Source organism: Sabethes cyaneus, chromosome 1 (assembly GCF_943734655.1).
Source record: "Sabethes cyaneus chromosome 1, idSabCyanKW18_F2, whole genome shotgun sequence".
Taxonomy (NCBI): Eukaryota; Metazoa; Arthropoda; class Insecta; order Diptera; family Culicidae; genus Sabethes; species Sabethes cyaneus.
The window spans coordinates 55262314-55287758 of NC_071353.1; the positions used below are offsets into that span (position 1 = coordinate 55262314).

At 41.5% G+C, this 25445-nt stretch overlaps 1 protein-coding gene across 1 annotated transcript in view; it reads right to left on the reverse strand.

Moving 5' to 3' along the window:
* Positions 1-25445, reverse strand: part of LOC128733095 (Y+L amino acid transporter 2) — a 49351-nt gene that overhangs the window by 19743 nt on the left and 4163 nt on the right. The window contains exons 2-3 of the mRNA XM_053826707.1: positions 9092-9408; positions 8786-9032 (exon numbers count right to left, since the gene is read on the reverse strand). Of these exons, the coding sequence (XP_053682682.1) occupies positions 8786-9032; positions 9092-9358 (514 nt within the window). The 5' untranslated portion in view covers positions 9359-9408. The remainder of the gene's footprint in view (positions 1-8785; positions 9033-9091; positions 9409-25445) is intronic.

Genomic DNA, 25445 nt, shown 5'->3' on the forward strand with positions numbered 1-25445 from the left:
TGCTGCTGGTTTTTTCATCCTGATTACGTGCCAGTGGAAAAACAGTGGTTTTGATGTTTATTGAATAAAATTTAGCAAATTACTTTCATTTTTATGAAAATAGTTATAACACATTAAAGCTTATGAGTGCTACATTCGTTTCAGTATTGTTATAAAGCGGCAAAAAAGGTAATGTTTGCCGAATTTAGTAGCGTGCTGGAAATCCCCTTCCGTAGCCTAACTCAATGGGATGCTACTACGTTGCTTTTGCTTGTCTTGAAAGCATTCTGCTATAGTTGTTTTGATAATAACACGTCTTGTTGATTCTTCTCAGTGTTATTAATAACGTTACGGTGACTAAAAATATAAAGTCTGGTTGGTTTGAGTGTTTGCTTAATGTGGGCGATTCTTACCATGAAAATATGGGGCCTTATCGGGGACCTGGATACGAATGCATACAAGGCTCATACACCCAAAACTTGAAACTATTACTTTAAAAGGAATAACGAAAAATTCTTCTTTTGCTAACAACTTTGTTACTTAAAGAGTAATAGCGTTCGTCGTCGGATGAATAATAACATACACTAATGCATATTGTATACGTTATACAGTCCAACTATCTGTTATTTGCGCCTGCGCTTTGATTTGCATTCATAGCATGACTGTTGGATAGCACTCAATACAAAAACATTGATTGTAAATGTGCGTTGTATGTTGAATTTGCTAACCGTTACCGTTTGCATCGGGGGACTAGCAGCCCCATTCCTTTCTACAACAAATGACAGCAACCGCGGGCCTTATTCGAATGCGACTGAAAACTATCATCCGGTACTGTTTGTTGTTTTTTATTGTAAAGATGATGACACAATTACAATTTGTGCAATCATCAAACTATCTAAGCAACCATTTGGTACCCGTACTGGCAGGAGTATCAGATCGGACATAACAAAGAGTAACGTGAACCACATTTTAAAACACTTAAGGTGCGTTTAGATTGGCAACTTGTTCCAAACTGTTCTTCGAAGTTTCCATGAGATGCATGGCAACGTATCACAAATGTTCAAGTGGCGACAGAAACAACATTGAGCAACATGTCGCATTCCACTTTTTTCATTCGACATGTTGCCAAAAAATTGTCCAGTCTAAACGCATCTTTTCAATATGTTCGATGTTAGCTGCAAAACATGCCTGGCTGCCAGCTCCCTGGTTTGCATCTGTAAAGTGTAGGCGTATTGGTAAACTTTGTTTGCGTATTCCAATACGAAAAAGTGAAACTGCGCGGCCAGAATTTCTGGACAAAAAGCAACTAGGTAATTATCCATTATCGGATATTTTGAAACCCATAGTTGTTTACTGAATTGCAGTATATTTTTACAGCTAAAGTTGAATGAGTGAACGAAAAATTGTTCTTCTAAGCTTTGTTTTTATTGTGTCAGCTTTATGGAAGAAGCAAAGCAAACTCTTTTATTCCTACCGCCTATTGAGTTCTAGAATTTCTTTTGCTTAGAAAACAAAAACTGTAGAGCTTATTTTCATTTATCCGCTCTCAAAAAATGAATTGGTATACAATCGAAAGTCAATTTTCAAAAGTTAAACTATACTAGCAGCTCAGGCCATGACAAATATATAACCGGTTTCAACTATGGGTAGAGTGACTATATACGTATATATACATATACGACATGTCATCCCTAATGTATGCAATGCGGTTTTTCCAAGGTTTTTCTTTCTCTTTCCTGCATACGCGTTGGATAGGTCGTCTGCTCGATTGGAATGACACTGACAGATAATTATCATTCCAATTTTGACATTGTCGCCACTCTGTATATAGTCACTCTAACTATGGGGTTCGTCTACCAGTTATGGACCCTTTTCATATTATGAACCCTTGCATATAATTTTTTTGTAACTTATACATATTTTTATATATATTCGATCTGAAACAGAATAAAGTCAATATAAAATACACTTTAATTTATAAAACATTTTCCGAGTTCGATCATTAATGTCAATATTTTTAGCAAACGAATATTGTTATATAATAAAAGTGTCGCAATACGGTACACATACAGCTCAACAATATGATAAAACAATATTGTTGATGATGTAAATATAACTTTTTGGGCATTTCGTATAATCAATTAACAATCAACAATCAACTTTTCTCTCATAAGAGAAATCAACTCAAGTACAAAAACGGTTTTGGTTATTATACCCTATCAAGATGCAAACGGACAAAAGTGACGCCGGTCTGCGAATGGATCCATGAAGAGTGGTTTGGAAATTGGGAACAGGTTACTAAAATCACAACTGCTCGATTCTGGTGCTAGTGTACTCATACGCTAGCGCCGAAATTAGTAAGTGAAGAATAGAGTAATTAGCGAATATCACATCCATACAGCCACAAGAACTTATCTCTAACTAACACATATAGCGCAGTTTTCGAATGTGTGGTTCTTTGCTGAGACGCATACATAGATGTAGCTGTCATTTTTCTTGTTACTTTTAGGTTGTTACTATTTTCGTCTAATGTACAGTCATAAGACGAAAAAAGTAATAGATTATTGCTCAAAAACAACAAAATATTCTCCCCGAGTTTTGGGTGTAGGTAATGATCGCATCCTCCTGTGTTCACACGGTGTTCCTGATTTTTCTAGGCTTTTGTAGATCCCTCTCTCTCTCTCTCTCTCTCTCTCTCTCTCTCTCTCTCTCTCTCTCTCTCTCGTTAGAATTGCTGTTGTCATTGTCATGTTCTTCTAGCTGGTGAACGGTTGGATATTGCGCAACATAGACCCCATAGTGGTCCTTAGTATCCTATCCAGCAACTCCTATTCCTACTACCTCATGGTAACAGCTGAAATACGGGCAACCGTAGCGGGGATCGGATAGCCAACATAAACTAAGATTGGATGCACAGTGTTGTCTTGGTACTGGCAGCCTTATCGGTAAAGCAGCCTTATCGCGAGACTCGGTAGCGTGGCCCTTGTAAGGAAACCCACCTAAATTAAACAACTACGAAAATCCAAGGGAATCCGGATCTTAATACTCGGCATCGACCTAGGCCACAACACAAGGACGACGACTGGAAACTCGGTACTTGAAACTGCAGATCGCTAAATGGCGCAGTTCGCATCGTAGCTCTGCAGCAAATATGTCGCAAAGGCCCAGATCTGCGGCGGAAACGGCAGGTTTTACTAGAGCGGGGGCACTACCAATGGACTAGGAACGGGTTTTGTAGTGTTGGGTAAAATCGCAGGATCGCGTGATAGATAGGTAGGCAGGCTTGGCTCGCTCTTTTCGCTTAGATTTTGCTCTTTTGATTACTGCTCCCAAAGCAAGCAGAATTTGAAAAAGTGATGTATGAGACATTTGTATAATTAGTTGTTATCTGTAATATTGCTTAAGAAAGTAATGGTTTGTCTTTTGTATTTACGGCGCTATAAGGCGCTCGTTTTGCTACTCACGGCGTTGCAGCCCTATAGCGCTGTAAACACAAAAGATAAACCATTACTTTCTTCAGCAATATTGCTGAGACAATTTCTTGTTCTACAAATGCCCCATACACCACTTTTACAAATTTTGCTTAGTTTTGCAGTAATCAAAAGAGCAAAATCGAAGCGAAATGTGCATGCCAAGCCTGTAGGTAGCCGATCAACGCAAGAATAAGTGTATTGAGGATAAAGGGCCGTTTTTTCAATTACAGCATCATCAACGTGTATTTCCCGCACGAAGGTAGACCCGACGATGACAAGGAAGCATTCTACGCAATGTAGAACAGCTGCTCGCCACGGGACATCAAGATTTTTATCGGGGATATATAAGTGCCCAGGTCGGTAGGAAAGAAATGAATAGATCGATAATAGGATTTCATTCGGGGTCGGATATCTTAACTCTGACCATCACCTAATAGCAGTATATGTGTGCTCAAACCTGTCAATCCTATACCAGATACGTCAAAGCCGTCTTCTTCGGCTAAACATCAGGCAGCTAGCTAATCCGCAATTATCCGAGAACTACGCGTGAATGCTGGATGAGGCACTGCCTTCTTCCGAGGAGTTAGGTGCTTCAAACTTCGAAGAGCAGAATGCGCACGCCATCATAGTGGTCTGAATGAAGAGCGTCGGAGTATACATAATGATTGGTTTGAAGGGAAATGCCAACAAGCGGTGGAGAGAAGTAAAATTGTTCGGCAAAATTATCTGAGCATTGCCGCTAGGGAGAGTTTGGTCAAATACCGATGTGCAAGGAACCAATTGATTACGATCCAGAGGAGTAAAAAGCGCCAAACGGAAGACAAACAACACTATTCCATTCCACCACATAGAAGAAAAAAAACCCGATTTAATCCACCTAGTGGTGAAAGAACCTTTGTTATACGGTCTGCATCTACGTTAACGTTGCGTAGTGCGTTTGTTTACATAATTTTTTTGACAATTGAAAAAGTTTAGGAGCACTTATAAATTTTGATAGATCCTTTTTTCATGAAATTGCTGAGAAAGTATAAGTAAGTTGTTACTAATTTGAGTAAATGCAAGTAAAAGTAAGTTGTAAGAGGAAATATTATTATTTAACATATACATTGCGTAGTAAAGGTCTAGTTTAAAGGTTTTGAACTATGCATAATTTACTGTAATGCCATTCTGTTTGATTCAATAAAGTTTTCATCAATTTTTATTAACCTTCGGTTACTCACGCTGTTGTATTTTGTATAACACGTGTAGGTTTTAGAATGCCATATTGTTATAAAGTTACAAATTGATGTTTAACTAACGTATATTTTTCAATAAACTTGTTATGAGCAAAATACCATAATTATTCAATGCATTAATTCTTTAAACTGTTGGCAAAATAGATCAGCAAAAACTGACATCACAGAAACGAAGCAATCAGTATGTGAGGTGTACCACAATAGGCCCCAGCTGGATCTTTCTCTCGTTTCTCCATATGTAAAAATGGTGTCTGTATGCAACAAAACTATCAGCAAAAGTAAAATGTTTTAAATGTATCCGTCTGTCGATAGTCGAGTAGTTTGGGGTCAAAATTAGGGTATTTTTATAATCAAAGTTCTACAGTTCCTAAACAAGCAATCATAGAGGTTCAGCAAAGTTGTGTATTTTTACTATTTGTACAACATGAAAAAGTCATACAACAATTACAAAACGAGCTAAAATGGAAAAACTGATTTTACAAATAAATAAGATTTTTCTCTCTTCGCTGAAGAGATAGAAGGTTACTGTCTTCAGCAAAGTTTCTTGTAATAATATACTCTTCAACTTTACAGAACACATCAATGTGTTATATTGAAACTGAAGAAAAATATTTTTTTTATTTCACTTTTAGGGGGATTAATCAAAATGTAAATTTTACCAGACGATAGAGCTTGCAATTTCAAGAAACTCTTCCAAAGGTGCGATAAACCTAAAACCAGGTTTTCCTAGTCAAAACTCTAATGCGCACATTTTTTTGGTTTTGGGCTATTGTCTCCCGCGAGCAACCGTGTTACAAAAGTTGGCGCGAGTGTTCAAGGGTTAATATCTTTTTACCGGCAAAACCAATTCTTCTGAAATTTTGCAGATATATTTGCAGCAAATAAACCTCTAATTTGATGCCAAAAAAATTTAAACTAGATAAATTATCTAAGATGAAATAGTCAAAAATAATTGTAAATTTTAATGTGTTGTATACGATTGCTCATAACTTTTGAATTAAACGTCCAATCAAAAACAAATCAATAGTGATCTATTAGGCTATATTACCTTTCAAATGAGAATAATAGCGCATAAATCGGTTCAGCCAACTCTGAGAAACAGGCGATCATTTGTACCTAGTCAAAACCGGTTTTTTAAGGCTAACTTTTAAACTGCTTGTCCGTTTTTAATAAAACTTGGTAAAAAGTTTAGTAATAGCAAGAGCTTTCGTTTGGTACTAAGATCGTTCAAATTGGTTGCGTAGTTCCGGAGAAACGCGTATCACGTAGTTTTCACATTTTTGCTTATAACTTTTAAACGAAACGTCGGACAGCAATGCAATTCAATAGTGATATACTAGGCAATAATACCTTTCAAACAAAAGTAAAAGCGGTCAAATCAGTTAAGCCACCTTTGAGAAACAGGCGATAGAAAATGAGCTGCACATACACATACACACACACACACACACACACACACACACACACACACACACACACACACACACACACACACACACACACACACACACACACACACACACACACACACACACACACACACACACACACACACACACACACACACACACACACACACACACACACACACACACACACACACACACACACACACACACACACACACACACACACACACACACACACACACACACACACACACACACACACACACACACACACACACACACACACACACACACACACACACACACACACACACACACACACACACACACACACACACACACACACACACACACACACACACACACACACACACACACACACACACACACACACACACACACAGACAGACACACACACACAGACACACACACACAGACACACACACAGACACACACACACACACACACACACACACACACACACACACACACACACACACACACACACACACACACACACACACACACACACACACACACACACACACACACACACACACACACACACACACACACACACACACACACAGACACACACACACACACACACACACACACACAGACACACACACACACACACACACACACACACACACACACACACACACACACACACACACACACACACACACACACACACACACACACACACACACACACACACACACACACACACACACACACACACACACACACACACACAGACATTGCTCAGTTCGTCGAGCTCTATCGATTGGTATATGTGATTCGGCCCTCCGGGCCTCGGATCAATTTCGTGTTTTTCGACCAATTTCTAAAGCTTTGTTATATAGTATAACAAAGGTAAAACATCTATTTACAATCTAATACCAACCAATTCAATAAGTGCGACAACCAACCTGATTCGAACCCATTTAAAATGCAAATGAAAACTCTATCAACTAAGTAACTTTCTGATTTATTTACTTGTGCGATCCATCTTGCAAAGATTGTCTGTAATCTTTTTGTGGTTAGTAGCGCATTATTCGGAATATATTCGCAGAAGTAAATTTATCATTAACATAGCTGCCAACAGCTACTGCAATATTGTTTTGAAACATAACAGAAAATCCCTCTCAAATTTAGTAAAACAACGACTTTAGAAAGCCGATGAATATTTTTTTTCCTTTTCTCAATCATTTTTGTGGAAAATGGACTCCACAAGCGTGATGTGTTATTTAGCTAGTGGCGTCAAATATGACAAGACAGCTATAAAAATAGCCCCTTTTCCTTTCCTGAATTACTATCGGGGAGATAATGCGGAAATTGCCGACGTTTTCTGCATCCCGCTAGATTATGACGGGCAGCGAACACAACAAGGCAGTGGCGATAATTGCAATCGCATGTTTGTTTATTTTTCGCCGGACTTTTTTTTTATTAATTTCTATGATGACAAATAGTGTGTGTACTTCAGGAAAGTTCAAGCTCTATGTTCAAGTTCTATGAGATTCATGAATTCAATGTAACTAAATTATTCTGTGTCAAGTGAACTTATACAAAGTATAACTCTACTGACGTGCGTGTTGCTAGTGTGTAATGCCAAGCTGGGATTCACTTGCAGCATCTTCAAAAAATCGTTTTTTTAAATTTTCACATATTTATTGTATTAAACGTATGAAAATTGATGTCGTAAGCGGATTTGCACGAAGAATGGCTTAGTTTGAAAATTACAACTTCACTGAAATGCGAATGTCACAGGCTCGCTTTTGCATCTGTAAACTTGTGTAAAAGCTCGCAAAACATATTCAATAAATTTAGTTGAAACTTTTAAATTAATTTAATATAGTAATTAAATATAGATAATTTAAGGAACTGATGAAGTCAAGTTTTGCAATGTTTTCTTGAGTTGTTGACTAAAGTTGAAATCTAAAAAAACGGAAAAAAGCATTACTGGGGGCCTTATTCTCACGGTCACCTCACCCCACCTCACTTCTCTCACCCGACCTATTCTCACAGTCACCTTCACCTCACCTTACAGGCCCCATTTGAATTGTAGTCACCCAGGTGAGCGGAGTCACCTAGGTGGCTTTGAGATTCGCTAATTGTGTTCTCACCTAAAAAATTTAGGTGAGGTGACTGTGAGAATAGGGCCCGGATATCAACTGTTTTAGCGGTTGATTTATCTTGAAAAGACGCCTATTATTCTAAATGTCTTAAAGCCCCACCGACTGGGAAGGTTTCATTTCGGTGACATGTACAACATTCAACATCTCTGCCTACGTGAGTATCTTTTACACTCTAAAGTTAAGGCATAACATTGTCGTAGCCCATTCAGTCAAAATTGGACACACATCATTTTAGAAAGAATTTATATAATTTAGTAACAATTAGAAAATATTGCCTTTTCTTATTCTTTGCTAAAATGAAATTAGTGTGCAGTAAGCAGTTAGATTAGATTATAACATGGCTTTTATGGTACATAGACCGTTTAAGTTGTACATTTGAAACGGAATAAATTGATGTAACTGCTCAACTGCTTGCAATTTACCGCGATCGTTTACGGCATTTGCGGGAGGCAATTATTTCATCTCGTACTGAGGAAGATCTTAGGTTAGCGACAAAAAAGTAGCTTCGTTTGCAGGGGCATTTGAGTAGGTGGGTTGATACTTACATATGCAGCAAACGGCCAGCAGTCTGGCAGCATCCTCTGGGGGTTGACATTCGGGGAAGAAGGGCTTCAGAACGTATACACTGAATGTCAGAGCAACGATCGCTTGCGAGCAAGGACGTACGATCATGCACTCGATCCATAATCGAATGAACGCCAAGAAAGGTCCGAATGTTTCCATAATGTACGCATAATCAGCTCCGGATTTTTTAATCATCGTTCCCAACTCAGCATAGCAATATGCACCAACCTGTAATTATAACATTTCTATTACAGTGTTTCCCGCTTTTATTATTATAGTGAGCTTACCATTGAAAACAATCCTGACAGAACCCAAACAACCAATGACATGTTGACACTGCCGGTATTGATAAGCACACCGGTTGGCGAAACAAAGATTCCGGAGCCGATAATCGATCCTACAATAACCGTTACTCCGTTGACTAGAGTCATTTTGGGTTTAAGTGTAATTTCCCCATCGCCACCATCTCCGCCTTTTTTCGTTCCATTGCTGTTGAGATCGTCGGCTTCAAAAGATCCCTTTCGGCTGTCTTTTTTAAGTGCTTCATCTTCCATGACTGCGCGGAGTGTGCCAATGATTACCCTTTAAAGTATGATGATGGTTTCTGAAATAATAGAAAAGAATGCATTCGCTGGTGAATTACTGGATAGCATCCTTTCAATCAGTGAACAAACAATATGATTATGATTGCTTGTCGTGCTTTTCTCCTCGCTTGTAACCCTATTATTACTGTAATCAATCAGCAGAGATGGTAACGAGCAGCCTTGCCTTGCTCTCATTTCTAATCGTGGCTTTGGCTGATAAATCATAGACAACAACAAAAAATATCGAAGCAAATTGCACATTTCCATCTGCCTTTCATGGTTAGCGATTCTCTGCGAACCACGGTAGCAGTAATTCGTTGATTCGAAACCTGATCAGAAGTGATTCGTTCTGTACTTACACATCAGGAGTGATAAAATTGTAATTCTTAAGCAGTACGTTTGGTTAAAAAATGTTATCCTTTTATAGAACATAAAAAATTCGATCAGAATTACATAACTAGACCGTAACAAACGAGAATGTATTGAATACTATTGGATTTAATCAGTTGTGTCTGTTTGAGGTAACGAAATTCGTTACGCGTTTTGTTTTTCTTCATTTGTGTGTTACTGTTCATTTTCACTGAACATAACGATTAACGGCAAGCAACTCTTAGCTTAGTAAAATAATATATGAGTGCATTAAAGCAACTATCGGTGTGACATGACCTATCTCATATTCTACTGACGGTTCCGATTTGCAGTATCAATGCGATAAGTGACCTAACTTATTTCTTTACACTTCACAAGATGAAAAAAAATAACATAGAACGTAGCAATGCTTAAAACCAAATGTCAAAATACTTTTTTTTGGCCTTTTATCATCTTACTCTGAGTCATTTTAGATATTGTACTTTTAATGTGATAAGGTTCATACAAGCCTGACTCCATGTGGTCAATTTAATGGAAACCAGGATACTCATGCAAATAAAGAGGATCTTAATTAATCAAATAATCACTTTATTACCTCGATTTAAAGACCTTACTCAACCAATTGATCATCAACCATTACTATTGAGCATCAGATCGGTAGAAAAAGCTCTCAGCTGCCATTTTCATATGTTATATTGCAGTTATTAGTGAGCATTATGTATGGATATGGATATAAAAAATCGTATTCGATGCGCAATACTGTCATATACGTACTATTTTCGAAATGATGAGGAATAATTGTAAACGATTCATCTATATAAGTATTTCTATACGGTAATATCCGATTAGGCGCGACTAGCACCGAACTGCTATACAATTATGTGCTGAAAATCGTATGTCGGTCACTTAATTATCAAATCAACATGGGGGTCCATCATTTAGTTTTACTTGCGACTTTGAATTTGTTAAGAGATATTTACGATGATATTCGTACGTTAATATACGATTGGGTGCACGCTGGGCTGTAACTGGGGATTCGGCGTAACCAGAGGATCCACTTAAGTTGCAGCAAGTCTTTTCTTGACAGGCAAAGAGATACTCACGTGGTCGCTGAGTATTGATTCAAGGATTAGCTTAATCAGCCTCGATCGTCTGTTCTCATATCAGGGGCTGCTCTTAATAGCGATTCCATTACCAATTGATTATGCAACCTCCGATGCAGAAGCTCGCATTCCATGTTAGGAGCGGCTTATGACAGCGACTGATTCAGAGCAGGCGGCTGAATAAAGAAACGAGTTAAGTCTCGATTAAGAAGATCGCGAAGTGAACGGATGAACCGATTTTGTAAGGGATACACCCCAAAAGCTGACGTGTGTAGAGACGAGAAGAGTAACCTTATTATAGCTTACCACAAGTTGGTTGACAGGTGAAAACTTTTCTTTAATACACACTTAAATAGTGACGTAACCGAATAGAAGGAAGCGGAGCAAATATTTATTTAGAAGTGTCCGTGAGCCATGACTGATAGAAGCCTCCTAGCATTTGATCTCCAAAAGGTTAACCGAGAAATCGTGTTGCTGAAGACAAATGTACAAACAACACAAGAAAACGTTGGCTACGGCTATTCACTGCAGTAATTGTTGAGATTTGGGAAGAGTAGAAACTACCGGTAGATTATACGGAAGGAGTTTTTTTTTATTTATTTATTTCATCTATAAAAGAGGAAAACACCATCAGCTCAAGTACTCTTTCAAAGTAACGGGTTTCTTCATAAGAGCCCGCACAACTTAAGACGAAATTTTTACCATTTAACTGATCTTGCAGGAGTATCAGGAATATAACGTTCCTGCGCATCACATCGCCTCTCAGTTGGCCTTGAGGTATGATGCTGACCTAATAAACCAGTCGTCGTTAGTTCGAATCGAAGCGCGAAGTCTGTCGCATTAAAGATGAAGGTCAAGTTTGATAACGGAATGTAGCTCCTAGACCTTGATTTGCTTTACGCATCGCATATTGCCTTCTTAACTGGGCCTCGAGGCTGACGGCACTAGTCTAACAGGCCTTGACTGGAAGAGGCTGAAGAGTCACAAGGAACATAGCACTAGCCCTGCTATTGTCGTGTACTCTTACAGCTACTGCGAAGCCTTTTGTATAAAATCAGAAGCTAAAGTTTCGAAAACGGAATGTAGCACCTAGGCTTTGCTTTGCTTTTATCGCATATTAATCGACTTTAAAGCAACGTATGATATAGTCGACCCAAAGCAGTTATAGCATATCATGCACGAGTATGAATTTTCGAATAAGCTAACGCGACCGATTACGTTACGTTGGATCGAGTGATGTGACTTGTGGCTCGTTTCAGCTATATTCCCCAGTCTCGTCGAGTAGCGCAGAGGGTTGAGAAAAGCTGACGACTTAAACTGTATCCGATTGAATACCACCCTTTTGTTTTTTATACCTTCAACTGATTCCTACGCCAAAAGGCTCGCATTAAGAGCCTCCTAGTAGCGGAGTCTTACAAACATAAAAAACAAAACACGGAGAATATTACTACAAACATGAATAAACAAAGTGATATCTCATCGGAACTTAGATGCTTTGAAGGGATTCACGTGAGAGATAAAAATTTAACTTTGCGACGACTTTTGAGACGGCAATCTACGTTAGACTGAAAGCGGAAGCTAGAAGGTTCGGTCAAAAAAAAAAAATGCGTCGAAACGATCAAATATAGGTACGAAAGTTAGAGACTCAAAGGAGACGAGCGTGCGCTGCCTTGCGTGGACGTTAGTCCTCGACGATAACGTACTTGAAGTACAAGATGAATTTCTATGTTTGTCCGCGGACAACAACGTGACTAAGACGATCCAGTATTGCATGCAAGTTGAGAAAAAGGGTCTTATTTTGCCCTCTGCAAGACGTTGCGATAAAGGAAGCAGAGCGGAAACCAAAAGCGGAGAGAGACTGAAAACAGCAAGAAAGTCAAATGCATTTTTCGATGCTTGACGGCACCCACCATAGGTTGGTGAAGCTTTTCATTCCGTTCCATACAGCTATGAAGCAAAAAGATATGCTTCTTCTTCTTCTTCAGCAGCATAGAGCCGGGGTGGCTCGTGCTGTTTCAAGCACTCGTCTCCATTCAAGTCGGTCTTGGGCCACTCGTCACCAATTTCCTGGTCGTCTCAGAAGTCGCAAATCGCTTTCGACCTGGTCGAGCCATCGTGCACGTTGGGCCCCCCTGTTCCTGGTGCCGGTGGGGTTGTTGAAGAGGACTATTTTCATCGCACTGTCGTCCGGCATCCTTACGACGTGTCCAGCCCACCGTAGCCTGCTAACTTTCGCTAGATGTACGATGGGAGTCTCTCCAAGCAGTGTCTGTAGCTCGTGATTCATACGCCTCCGCCACTCTCCGCTTTCAGTTTGTACTCCGCCAAATATCGTCCGCAGCACTTTCCGCTCAAACACGGCAAGGGCGCGTATGTCCTCCGTAAGCAGCGTCACGGCTTCAAGTTCATAAAGAACTACCGGTCTAATAATGGTTTTGTACATTGTTAGCTTCGTGCGGCGGCGTATGCTTCCTGATCGTAGCGTTTTACGAAGGGCAAAGTAGGCCCGATTTCCCGCTTGGATGCGCCGCTGGATCTCCTTACTAGTGTTGTTGTCCGCGGTCACCAGCGATCCCAAATACACGAACTCCTCTACCACTTCTAGTTCGTCGCCGTCAACGGTTACCGTCCGTGGGAGGCACGCATTTGTTTCCTTTGAGCCTCTTCCTTTCATGTATTTGGTCTTCGACGCATTTATTTTTAGCCCAATTCTCCTAGACTCCACTTTCAGTCTGGCGTAGATTGCCTCCGCCGTCGCAAAGTTCCTGGCAATGATATCGAAGTCATCTGCAAAGCCTAGAAGTTGGCTACTCTTGGTAAAAATCGTGCCTCTCGTTTCGATGCCCGCTCGTCGGATCACCCCCTCAAGAGCGATGTTGAACAGCATGCAGGATAGACCGTCACCTTGTCTCAACCCTCGTCGCGTCTCGAAGGGACTCGAGGGTGTCCCAGAGATGCGTACGAAACACATCACTCGATCCAATGTAGCTCTGATCAGCCGCGTCAGTTTGTCCGGAAAACCGTATTCGTGCATTATCTGCCATAGCTTGTCTCGATCGACTGTATCGTATGCTGCTTTGAAATCAATAAAGATGTGATGCGTGGGCACGTTGTACTCCCGACATTTCTGCAAGATCTGTCGGATAGTAAAAATTTGGTCCGTAGTTGCGCGAGCCCCCATGAAACCCGCCTGATAATTCCCTACGAAACCTTGTGCTATCGGTGACAGCCGGCGTAACAGGAACTGGGAGAGTACCTTGTAGGCGGCGTTTACCTGCGTAATACCACGATAGTTGCAGCAGTCTAGCCGATCACCCTTTTTGTAGATGGGACAAACCACTCCTTCCATCCATTCCTCCGGTAGCTTTTCCTCCTCCCAAATCCTCGAAATAACCCAGTGTAGAGCCTTTGCTAGCGCTTCTCCGCCATGTTTATAAAGCTCTGCCGGTAGACGGTCCTTCCCAGCGGCTTTATTGGTCTTCAGCAGCCTGATTTCTCGTTTGACTTCTTGGAGATCAGGTGCTAGGACATCACTATCTTCCATGGGCGCTCCTAGGTTAATTTCCGTTCCGCCTCCTTCTGCGACTTCGCCATTGAGGTGTTCATCGAAGAACTGCTTCCACCTGTCGACCACCTCGCGCGCGTTTGTAATTAGATTCCCTCCCTCGTCCCTACACATGTCAGGTTTCGGTGTGTAGCCCTTTCGAGTTTGGTTCACTTTCTCATAAAACTTGCGCGTGTCATTAGCTCGGAATAGTTGCTCTAATTCTTCACGATCTCTGTCCTCCTTTTGGCGCTTTTTTCTCCTCAGGATCGTGGTCAACTGGTTCCTAGCTCGTCGGTACTTGGCCAGGTTCTCTCTAGTGGCAATACTTAGATAATTTCTCCAAGCATTTTTTTTCTCTTCCACCGCTTGTTGGCATTCCCCATCAAACCAATCATTTTGTGTACTCCGGGCTCAATACCTAGTGCCGCGGTAGCGGCCTCTCCGATGGCCGAGCGTATTCTGCCCCAACCGTCTTCGATGTTTGAAGCACCTAACTCCTCGGAAGAAGGCAGTGCCTCATTCAGTACTCGCGCGTAGTTCTCGGCAGCTTGTGGGTTGTCTAGCTGCCTGATGTTCAGCCGAGGAGGGCGGCTTTGACGTGTCCGGTATACGGTGGACAGCTTTGAGCGCACATGTACTGCTACTAGGTAATGGTCAGAATCAATATCCGCACCCCGACGGGAGCGTACGTTCGTGATGTTAGAGAAGAACCGGCCCTCTATGAGAACGTGGTCAATTTGGTTCATTGTACGTTGGTCAGGTGATCTCCAGGTGGCTTTGTGGATATCCTTGCGCGGGAAAAAGGTGCTTCGGATCACCAGGCCTCGGGAAGCTGCGAAGTTTATACATCGTTGGCCGTTATCGTTTGTGTCGGTGTGCAGGCTATGGGGTCCTACCACCGGTCTATACATTTCTTCCCTACCGACCTGGGCGTTCATATCCCCGATGACGATCTTGATGTCCCGTGACGAGCAGCTGTCGTACGTTGCCTCCAGCCTCGCGTAGAACGCTTCTTTCTCATCGTCGGGTCTACCTTCGTGCGGGCAGTGCACGTTAATGATGCTATAATTGAAGAAACGACCCTTTATCCTCAATACACACATTCTCTCGTTGATCGCCTTCCAATCTATCACGCGATCCTGCATTCCGCCCAGCACTACAAAGCCCGTCCCCAGTTCGTTGGTAGCGCCACCGCTCTGGTAAAACTGGGCCTTTCCGCCACGGATCTTCCATACCTTCTCTCCTTTGCGACAGATTTCCTGCAGAGCTACGATGCCGAGTTTGCGGGGTTCCAGCTGTTCAATCAGCACCCGCTCGCAACCTGCGAAATTTAGCGATCTGCAGTTCCAAGTCCCGAGTCTCCATTCGTCGTCCTTATTCCGTCGCCTAGGTCGATGCCGAATATTCCGCTCCGTATATGCTTGAATGTTGTTAGTTTGTGTTGTTTAGGTGTGTAGCCGTACTGGGGCAACACTACCGAGTCTCGTGATGGGGCTGCCATCTTATAGTGCCGAGACTCACTACCTCCTTCCCGGTTAGTATACGACCTTAGTTTCCACCGGGGTTGGTTACCCGATCTCCGCTAAGGTTGCTCGTATTCCGGCTGGTACCACGAGGAGGTCGGGATCGGAGTGGCTGGATAAGAGGCTAACGACCACTATGGGGTCTATATTCCGCATTATCCAGCCGTTTACCAAAAAGATATGCTAAATAGGTTAAATCAGCCAGTTATGCTTTGTTAGGTTGAAAGAACATAGCCAAGAGAGGAAATGCTCTAGACTTCTTGGCAGATTACACTGATAGTAAAATATGTTAAGGAATAAATCGAAAATTTTCAATAGTTTCCGTAGTTGAAGTATGCGCATCAAATTTTATTGTGCATTGATAAGATAGATAACTAGAATAAACGTGCCATGAAAACAGTGCAGATTTAGTAAACAAGCTGTTTAGTCAAAATAAATATATTTGATTGATACGAATTTCAAGCAAAATTGTCCAAGGTGCATTTTATACTGTAAAAACACATTGCTAATGTCATCATTTTAGCCACTTATGCTTTACTTGCTTTCCCAGGAAACGGACAAGACTGATTAAGGCCACAATGGATTGTGTTCGGTGCTATGTGAGGATTTCGGGCGCTTTATCAAACCCGTTTGAAACATGCAGGGGACTTCGACGAGGCGATAGTATTTCCATGACATGACGCAAACCATACCAATATGAGTATCAAACCTTAAGGTTTTCTGAACCACTGACAATAGATGCTTTTCCAGGTTCGCAGCTTACCATGGCAACCCTGTAGGGAAGTTCTGCAGAAAAGTTCTGGGTTTTCAACCCTCGTAAATTCAGTTTTATCCCTGGTAGTATTCTTGTATCTGTCGGCCCATGGACATGACTACTGAGTTGCTGACAGTGTTAATCTTTTTCGGTTTTCTACCCTTCAATACAATTCACCTGTCAGTCAATTTTCTTGCTCATGACTGATATTCTCAAAGCTTAGTTTGTTAAACTGCCTGCTTTTTAAAATCAACCAGAACCTGGTTGAAGGAAATTAATTAAAACTTCCAAGCAATGTTACGTTTGTTATAGTTTTATCTACCGTTGTCGGCAGTTCAAAATGAATGTGTGATTTACATTTGATTTCATTCCCTATGCCCTATGGTCAAGAATAAATGAACGTAGAGAACAACACAAACATGAATGCAAGTGGTTCGCTCGAATCATTAGGTTTCAGGTTGGCAATGCTGAGTACATTTAATCTGTACTAGAAACAGCAAGAAATGAGTAGTATATTGCATCAATTCAGGCGTATTGCATAAATTGAATATGACATTTCTAAGCACTGGTCATGTATAAAAAGCATAAAAAGTAAAAGTGAGACGTTACCGGCAACATTTCCAGAACTGATTTCACTGAAATGGCCATATGTCGGTTGTTTCTCGACGGATCTCCGTTCTCTTTTTACTAATCGACTGGAAATGAAATCTAGTTTTGGAACAAAATATGAATATTATAAAATTTCCATGACGGAGAAAGATACAAGGGATGAAAAATTCAGTTTTTGACATACCCCCGTACAACCCGGAATATCTCCGGTGTCCACTGACTTCTGCGAATCTTGTAATATTTTAGAAAAACTAGAATTTTTTCCATCGAATGCAATTGGTTTAATGTAAAAAGGTTTTATTTTGTAGAAGTTATGGCCGTTTGAATATTGCCAAAATTTTGTCTGTCCCGATCATTTTCTAAGTCTAACAGGGGTTATGTTTAAGTACAAAACACCAAGGACTAATATTACGAATCTAATTCGTAGTAGAAAACTATAAAAAAATTCGTAAAACGTACCTACGTTGTTTTCCGTATCATAAAATATTCTTTATCTGTATCTATCTTAAAATGTTAATCGTTCGAAAAATCTATAAAAAAAATTGTTTTCTAGAGTCGATAACTGCTATGCCCCAGCAAACTTGTGCGGAATTAGGTTGCTTTTTTCACTTTCAATCACACGACCAAAGCATTCGCTAAATCTAATAACGTGCCGATCAGTTAAGCCATTTTGGATGAAATGGCATTCATTTGCATCGACGCATAAACAGCTTCTCTCCGCACACGTGCGTCGCTTTTTGGTCGATTTTTATACCTCCTTTCGTCACAGACCAAAAGTAAAACACGACCAAAGCTCATCCAAATCCATTTCTTCACTTCGGCAATACCTACTTACGGGTTTCAACGCATTAGCTAATCTACAATTGTCACTTGCGTTGCTGGTGACCTTCATGTGGCTAGAGGAGCGTCCCATTTGTTTACTTAGATAGGAAGAACAGACAAAACAGCCGGGACAAGCCGAAAGTTTATTGTGAAATTTTATAACAATCCAAAATGAGTACACATTTTGTTTTGATACCGGGGCGAGTCTGAAACTAGCTAGAAAGGTTTTCGGTGATGACATTTGTTGAATATTTGAACAAGATCAGAGGAGGATTATTTGTGTTAGTTTTTTTTGCTTATACAAGTGTTGGCGCTTGGCGGGATACATCACAAAACACATTATTAGATTCATTTATAATTACTTGCTAATGCAGAGCAAACATCCGTGATGTATTTTTCAAATCTTGTGAACTATCTAAATTATGAAGATATATTTATCTTGCCAATCGCAATGCATTTTCTTATGAAAAAGCAACGACAGACCGGTTATCCCACTTACGATAATGTGGCCATAATATGACAATTTCCAAAAATTGCTGTTTGGCTATGATCGTACCGCCATTCTGAAGTGGCTTGTGATCAAAATCCAGCGGACAACGCAATTCGTCAACTGCAATGACCTTTAGGCTAGGGCAAAGCCATGAAGTGAATACAAAATTTCGTGATCATATGGTTGATAACATTAATTCTACCATAACACCGACGGCAACGGTGAGCCCCTTTCGTAAACGGCTGTTATCGCGACCTACGCAAGCAAAGTTTTGCTTAATTTTTTAGCAAGCCCGTCTCATCGCGTTAATAATATCAAACATACCTACATGAGAAAAACACAGTCGACATACAAATGGATGGTATTAATATTTGCATTTCATCTATCAGTGATTAGCGACCCAAATGGATCTGGGGATTAGTCTGCCGCGCGGAAATTTATATTTTTTGTTTGAATGTAGCACAGCTTAACAACAACTCTGATTCGCTTGAACAAAACTTTTCAGTTGCCCTAATTGAACACTAATTGCTCGGAGATCAGTAACGTGTTTTTTTTTGTCAGGACTCTAATGAGGTGAATGATTTCTTCGTCTTTTTTGATTTAAACAATTTATCAAGCACTGATTCAATCATTCGGTGTTGCTTATCTGGTCGATATCTTATCTGATCGATAGCAAATGAGAACGATGTGTGGTGGAACAGGGTGGGTTTCATAGTTTCACCATTAACATTAATATGCAAACTTCACAAATAAATGATTTTTGAGACTAATTTTCTTCTTAGCGCTTTGAACTTTATTTATGGAGGTTCCAAAAATTTGGGCTTGATTTTTTTTTTCATACCTCATAATCCAATAACAGATACATTAAAGAATGGTTAATTTGTTTATTGACAATAGAATGTCTTGCCTACTATTTTATGCAGCAAGTTTAATAATATTTTATACAGGAAGTACCTATAATACAAAGCTTGCGTAGAATGGAGCATACGAATAGCGTTCCGCTCTATTCACCAAAAATCGCTTCTCTTTGTCATAGAGATTTGCATAGTCATTAACTCCTTTATGTCTGTCCTATTTTAGAGGCACATATATTATCGTGTATGCGCTTAGGAGCAAATACAAATACGCTCGTTGTTATTGCATACATAAAGCATCAATCTTGTACCTAGGTGAACGTAAAAATACCATCCGTGAAAAGTTAGTTAATTCTAATTCAAATTCAAATGTTGTGAAGTCGGACATTTTTCATTTAAAGGATCGTTAACAGCAATAGTACCAACAAAATTTTCAGAATTACACTGTACAGGGTGAGTAGTAATAACTGTCATTGTTTTTGGACGTGTTTAATTAAAAATGGGCTAATCATACATGCGTCTGCATATTCTTCGTTTAGAGTAATTTCAAATGTCAACAACAACAGCTAGCGAGTTTGTATTGAATTTTCATTCGTTTAAGTGTCGTGGTAATTACGGACGCAAAAAGAGAACTAGAGATAAGACTGTTTTTGAAAAATTTTTCGACTATGTGATGTTTTCAAGAAACTGAAGCCATTTCAAATAAACTAAAAGATTCACCTTTCGTACCATCAAACGATACAAGGAATGTAGAAAAGGTGTGACTACATCGATAATTTTTTGAGGAACCATTTGCTTCCCATCGTCAAAAAACATTACAAGAATGCACCATACTGCTTCCATCAAGATTCTGCAGCGTCTCAATAGGTGAAAGCTACACAGGTTTGGGACACAATTTGTACCCGCCAGTATTGGTGGAGTTTGAAATACGTTGCACGCTTAATATGGGGGTGGTAAATTTGTCTTTATTCAGTCTGCTGTGGTTCAAAGATTCATCAATATCTGTGATCCACACGGTCTAGCGGAAAACTTGTGGTTGAATCCGGGTGTCCCATTTTAGTTTGATTTAATCCGCTCTTATCTAATTTTCCGTTCTTTGTCACAAGGGAAATTCCCTGATGTCTGGAAACATTCGAATATGTTCCCGGTTTTTACGAGTGGTAACTGTCGAAACGTACGAAACTATCGTCGAAGTTGACTAGTGGATCAGCTGAATCCAAATTGTTTGAAATAATTGTAACTGTGATGTTGAGTGACGCGAGGAACTACATATCTTCTAATCAGCATGGGTTTGTTCCTGGCCGTTACGTGACAACGAACCTTCTAGATTTTACGATTAACTACATTCGTGATATTGAACGTAAAGCGTAAGTTGATGTAGTCGAAACAGATCTGAAACCTGCATTCGACTGAAATGATCATCACATCCTGCTAAAAAAATTGTTTTGTGAGCTTCACAGTGGTTGTCACGTGGCTAAAGTCCTTCTTGTTTGATAGAGTTTTGCAAGTTAAGCTTGGATCTAATTTATCACCATTTATCATGGCAATGGGCTCGGACAAGTTGGTCGGCTGTCTGTATCAACTGATTGTCAAGATTTGGGATACGGAACGACTACCGGAGAAGTGGAAAGACGGGGTTATTTGCCCTATCTACAATAAAGGCGATAAGCTGGATTGTCGCTACTACCGAGCGATCACTATCCTCAATGCCGCTTGCAAAGTGCTGTCCAAAGTCATCTTCTATCGACTATCGCCAATAGCCAATAGATTTGTGGAAAGTTATCAGGCTGGCTTCATGGAGGGTCGGTCTACAACGGACCAAATCTTCACCCTGCGGTAGATCCTGCAGAAGTGCCACGAATTCCGAGTCCCCACGCATCACCTGTTCATCGATTTTAAAGCCGCATATGATAGTGTGAACCGACAAGAGCTATGGAAAATTTTGGACGAAAACGGCTTTCCGGAAAAGCTTATCAGACTTGTTATGGCTACGATGTATGAGATCCAGTGCTGTGTGAGAATCTCGGGTGGATTTTCGGACCCCTTCGAATCTCGCAGGGGTCTTCGGCAAGGAGATGGCCTTTCCTGTCTGCTATTCAACATTGCGCTTGAGTTTGAGTTAAAACGAGCGGTGATCGAAATGAGGGGCACGATTTTCAATAAATCCAGTCAATTTATCTGCTTTGCCGACGACGTGGATGCTGTCGGCAGAACCTTTGAGGCGGTGGAAGATCAGTAAACCAAAAACTAAAACGCGAAGCAGAGAAGATTGGATTGAAGATAAATACGTATAAAACGAAGTATATGCTGGCAGGAGGGCCCGAGCGCGACAGGGCCCGCTTGGGCAGTACCGTGGTAATCGACGGGGATGAGTTTGAGGTATTCGACGAGTTCGTACTTCGTATACCTTGGTTCACTAGCAACAGGGGGCAACAATACCAGCCGTGAGATTAAGTGGTGTATTATCAGCGGAAGTCGGGCCTACTGCGGACTTCACAAACACTTGCGGTCAAACAATCTGAGTCCCCGTACAAAGTGCACTTTGTACTGTACAAAACGCTAATTATGCCGGTTGTTCTCTATGGGCACAAAACGTGGACACTGCTAAAAGAGGACCTTTGAGCACTCGGAGTTTTCAGACGACGGGTGCTAAGAACCATCTTTGGCGGCGTGTAAAAGAACGGGGTATGGAGGCGAAGACTGAACTAGGAGCTCACGCGTCTCCACGGCGAACCCAGTATTCAGAAAGTCGTTAAAGCTGGACGGATACGTTTAGCAGGACATATTGCTAGAATGCCGGACTATCCTGCAAAAATGGTTTTCGAATTGAATCCGGTAGGAACAAGACAAAGAGGGGCACAGCGAGCGAGGTGGCCAGACCAGGTGGAGCATTTTAGATAAAATCTTGACGTGGTGTAAACTAAATTCACTAATTTACACTGGTTCCAATGGTACTATGATCGGTGTTTGTCAGTCAAGATAGGCGACTCTATATCTAACGAGTTCTCTGCCACTTTCGGAATTCCGTAAGGCAGCCATCTTCTCTCTTGAATATCCGGGATTATCTTTTGCCGATGACCCTCAAATATTCTTTGTAATTCGGACCGCCGAGGATGCTTTCTTTCTTCAACGTCAACTAACCGTTTTTGCTGAGTGGTGCAAAATTAACCGTATGAGCCTAAACTCTAATAAAGTGCTCTGACATCACTTCCACACGAAGTAAAATACTAATTCGATTTGACTATCACCTAGCCTAGCAGATAACGCAATCAATAGAGAAACATGTGTTAAGGATTTCGGTATACACCTCGACGAACAATTAAACAGCAAACTTCCTAATGTAGTAGCCAAAGCATTTCGTTGCATGGAATTCATAATGAGCGTGTCTAGTAATTTTACGAATATTTTCTGCCTGAAATCTCTGTACTGTTCACTCATTCGTTTAGTTCTTGAGTATTGCTCTGTAGTTTGGAACCCTCATCCTCATCACCTCAACGGAGTATCACAGGATCGAAGCAGTTCAACGAAGATTTGTAAGATATGCTCTTCGGTGGTTACCCTGGAATAATCTACACCAGCTGCCAAGTTACGAAAGTCGTGCACAGCTTAGTGGACTTGACTCGCCTTTAATAGAGTTTCTTCTTGACTCAACTACCACATTACACGTTCTAGCATTAAGGTGAACTTTTTAAGTATACTTCGTTAGGACCATCTTTTTTTCTGCTTTTTTTCTGAAATCTGCTATCAGACACCTGAGAAGACAGCTCAGCTGTCAAGACAGCTACTGGGGCGTGAGGATCCAGACCCACTAAAACCCTACTCGAGTCTCCAGCCTCAATCCCCCCTGGCACCACCTTATCGGTATTACTTCAGGGAGGGGCTATTGTGCTTAACGCACACTCTTAGATAACTACTGGACTATGGTAGTTAGGCTGTTTATTCGCCGTTGATCGGCTTTCCAGCGGTTTTGTAGCTCAAGTACGATCTGGGTAGCAGCCGCATTGACCGCTCCCCAGACGTCCGAGCTAGAACACATCCTTTGGACTAAGTTTTCCGGAGTAGTGTCCTGTCCGCTCACTGCCATCATCTAGCTTCTCACGCCCGCGAAACGAGGGCATATGAAGAAAGCATGTTCTGCAGTTTCCTCAACGTCCGCGCATTCGGGACTCGCGGGTGACTCCGCATGCCCAAACTTTTGCAGATACTGTCTAAAACAACCATGCCCTGACAGAATTTGTGACAGGTGGAAGTTGACTTCGCCGTGACGCCTGTTGAGCCACCCGGATAGCTCCGGGATAAGTCGATGTGTCCACCGGCCTTTTGTGGAATTAGACCATGCCCGCTGCCATGTGATCATCGAGATCGATCTTGTGGTACTCCGTATGCCTCTAGTTCCACGTTGGTTGAAGCACTCTACGTCCTCGCTGATGATGATACCAATAGGCATCATACCCGTTAAGACGCAGATTGCGTCATGTGAAACTGTGCGATACGCACTCGCCACTCTTAAGCACATGAGACGAAAGGTGCTTTCCAGCTTGGCTAGATAGCTTTTGGTACCTAACGCCGATGACCACACCGGTCCGCCATACCTGAGTATGGACTGGACCACGTTGGCTAATAGCCTTCGCTTGCTGCCATATACCGCAGAGCTATTAGACATCATACGAGACAATGCCGAAACAGCTGTGGAAGCCTTCTTGCAGGCATAGTCGACGTGGCTTCCGAACTTGAGCTTGTCGTCGACCATGACTCCCAGAAGTTTTAAGGACCGCGTTGACGAAATAGTGCAGTCCCCAACGCTGATATTTGCTTGCTGTACCGACTTGCGGTTGTTTACCACGATAACCTCCGTTTTATGATGCGCTAGCTCCAGTTTCCTGGATCGCATCCAATCTTCAACAATGCTTATAGAGTGGGCAGCCGTCAACTCTACCACTCTGATAGATTCACCATAGGCTTCCAAGGTGATGTCATTCGCAAAGCCGACAATCACCACCCCTACCGGGAACCTTAGCTTCAACACCTCGTCATACATGACGTTCCACAACACCGGGCCCAGTATGGAACCTTGCGGAACCCCTGCGGTGATTGGAACGCACTTCTGACCCTCCTCCGTGTTGTAGCATAGCACACGATTCTGGAAATAATTTTCCAGGATTCTGTACAGCGACACCGGCACTTGGACGTTCCGAAGCGAGTTGGCTATGGAGTCCCAGCTAGCACTATTAAACGCATTTCTCACGTCGAGCGTGACAACTGCCTCTTGCGCTGGATCGCCATCTCAGCTGTCTTAGTGACAGACAAGATGGCATCCACCGTAGATTTGCCTTTTCGGAAGCCGAATTGGTTCCTTGACAGACCGTTTGTACCCTCAGTGTACTGTACGAGTCTGTTAAAGATAACCCTTTCCAGCACCTTGCCGGCAGTATCGAGCAGACAGATCGGCCTATATGACGAGGGGACACCCGGAGGTTTTCCAGGCTTCGGCAATAGGACTAGGTTCTGTCGCTTCCATCTGTCCGGGAAGTGGCCAGCTTCTAGGCATCTACTCATTACTGCCCCGAATAATTCGGGAGCCTCCAGAATAGCCGCTTTAATGGCCATATTCGGGATTCCGTCAGGTCCTGGTGCCTTGCTCACCTTTAGGGATTTAGCGATCTCAATGAGTTCCTCGTTCGTAATCGTTAGGACCATCTGGATCTGCTGATTTGTAACAAATAAATAAATAAACAAATCGATAATAATAATAAGCACTGCTAAGTGCGAGGTAATTACGTTTTACCGAATTCAAATGCCCATTATTTTCGAGTATAGTATTGATGGGCAAGTGTTGAACAAAGTCGACTACGTTAACGATCTTGGTGTTATCCTCGACCATAAGCTGACGTTGGAGAGGCACCACACGGAAACTGTTTCTAAAGCCTAAAGTCTAAAAATAGGACGTAACTTGAAAGATCATCATAGTTAGAAAGCTTTGTACGGT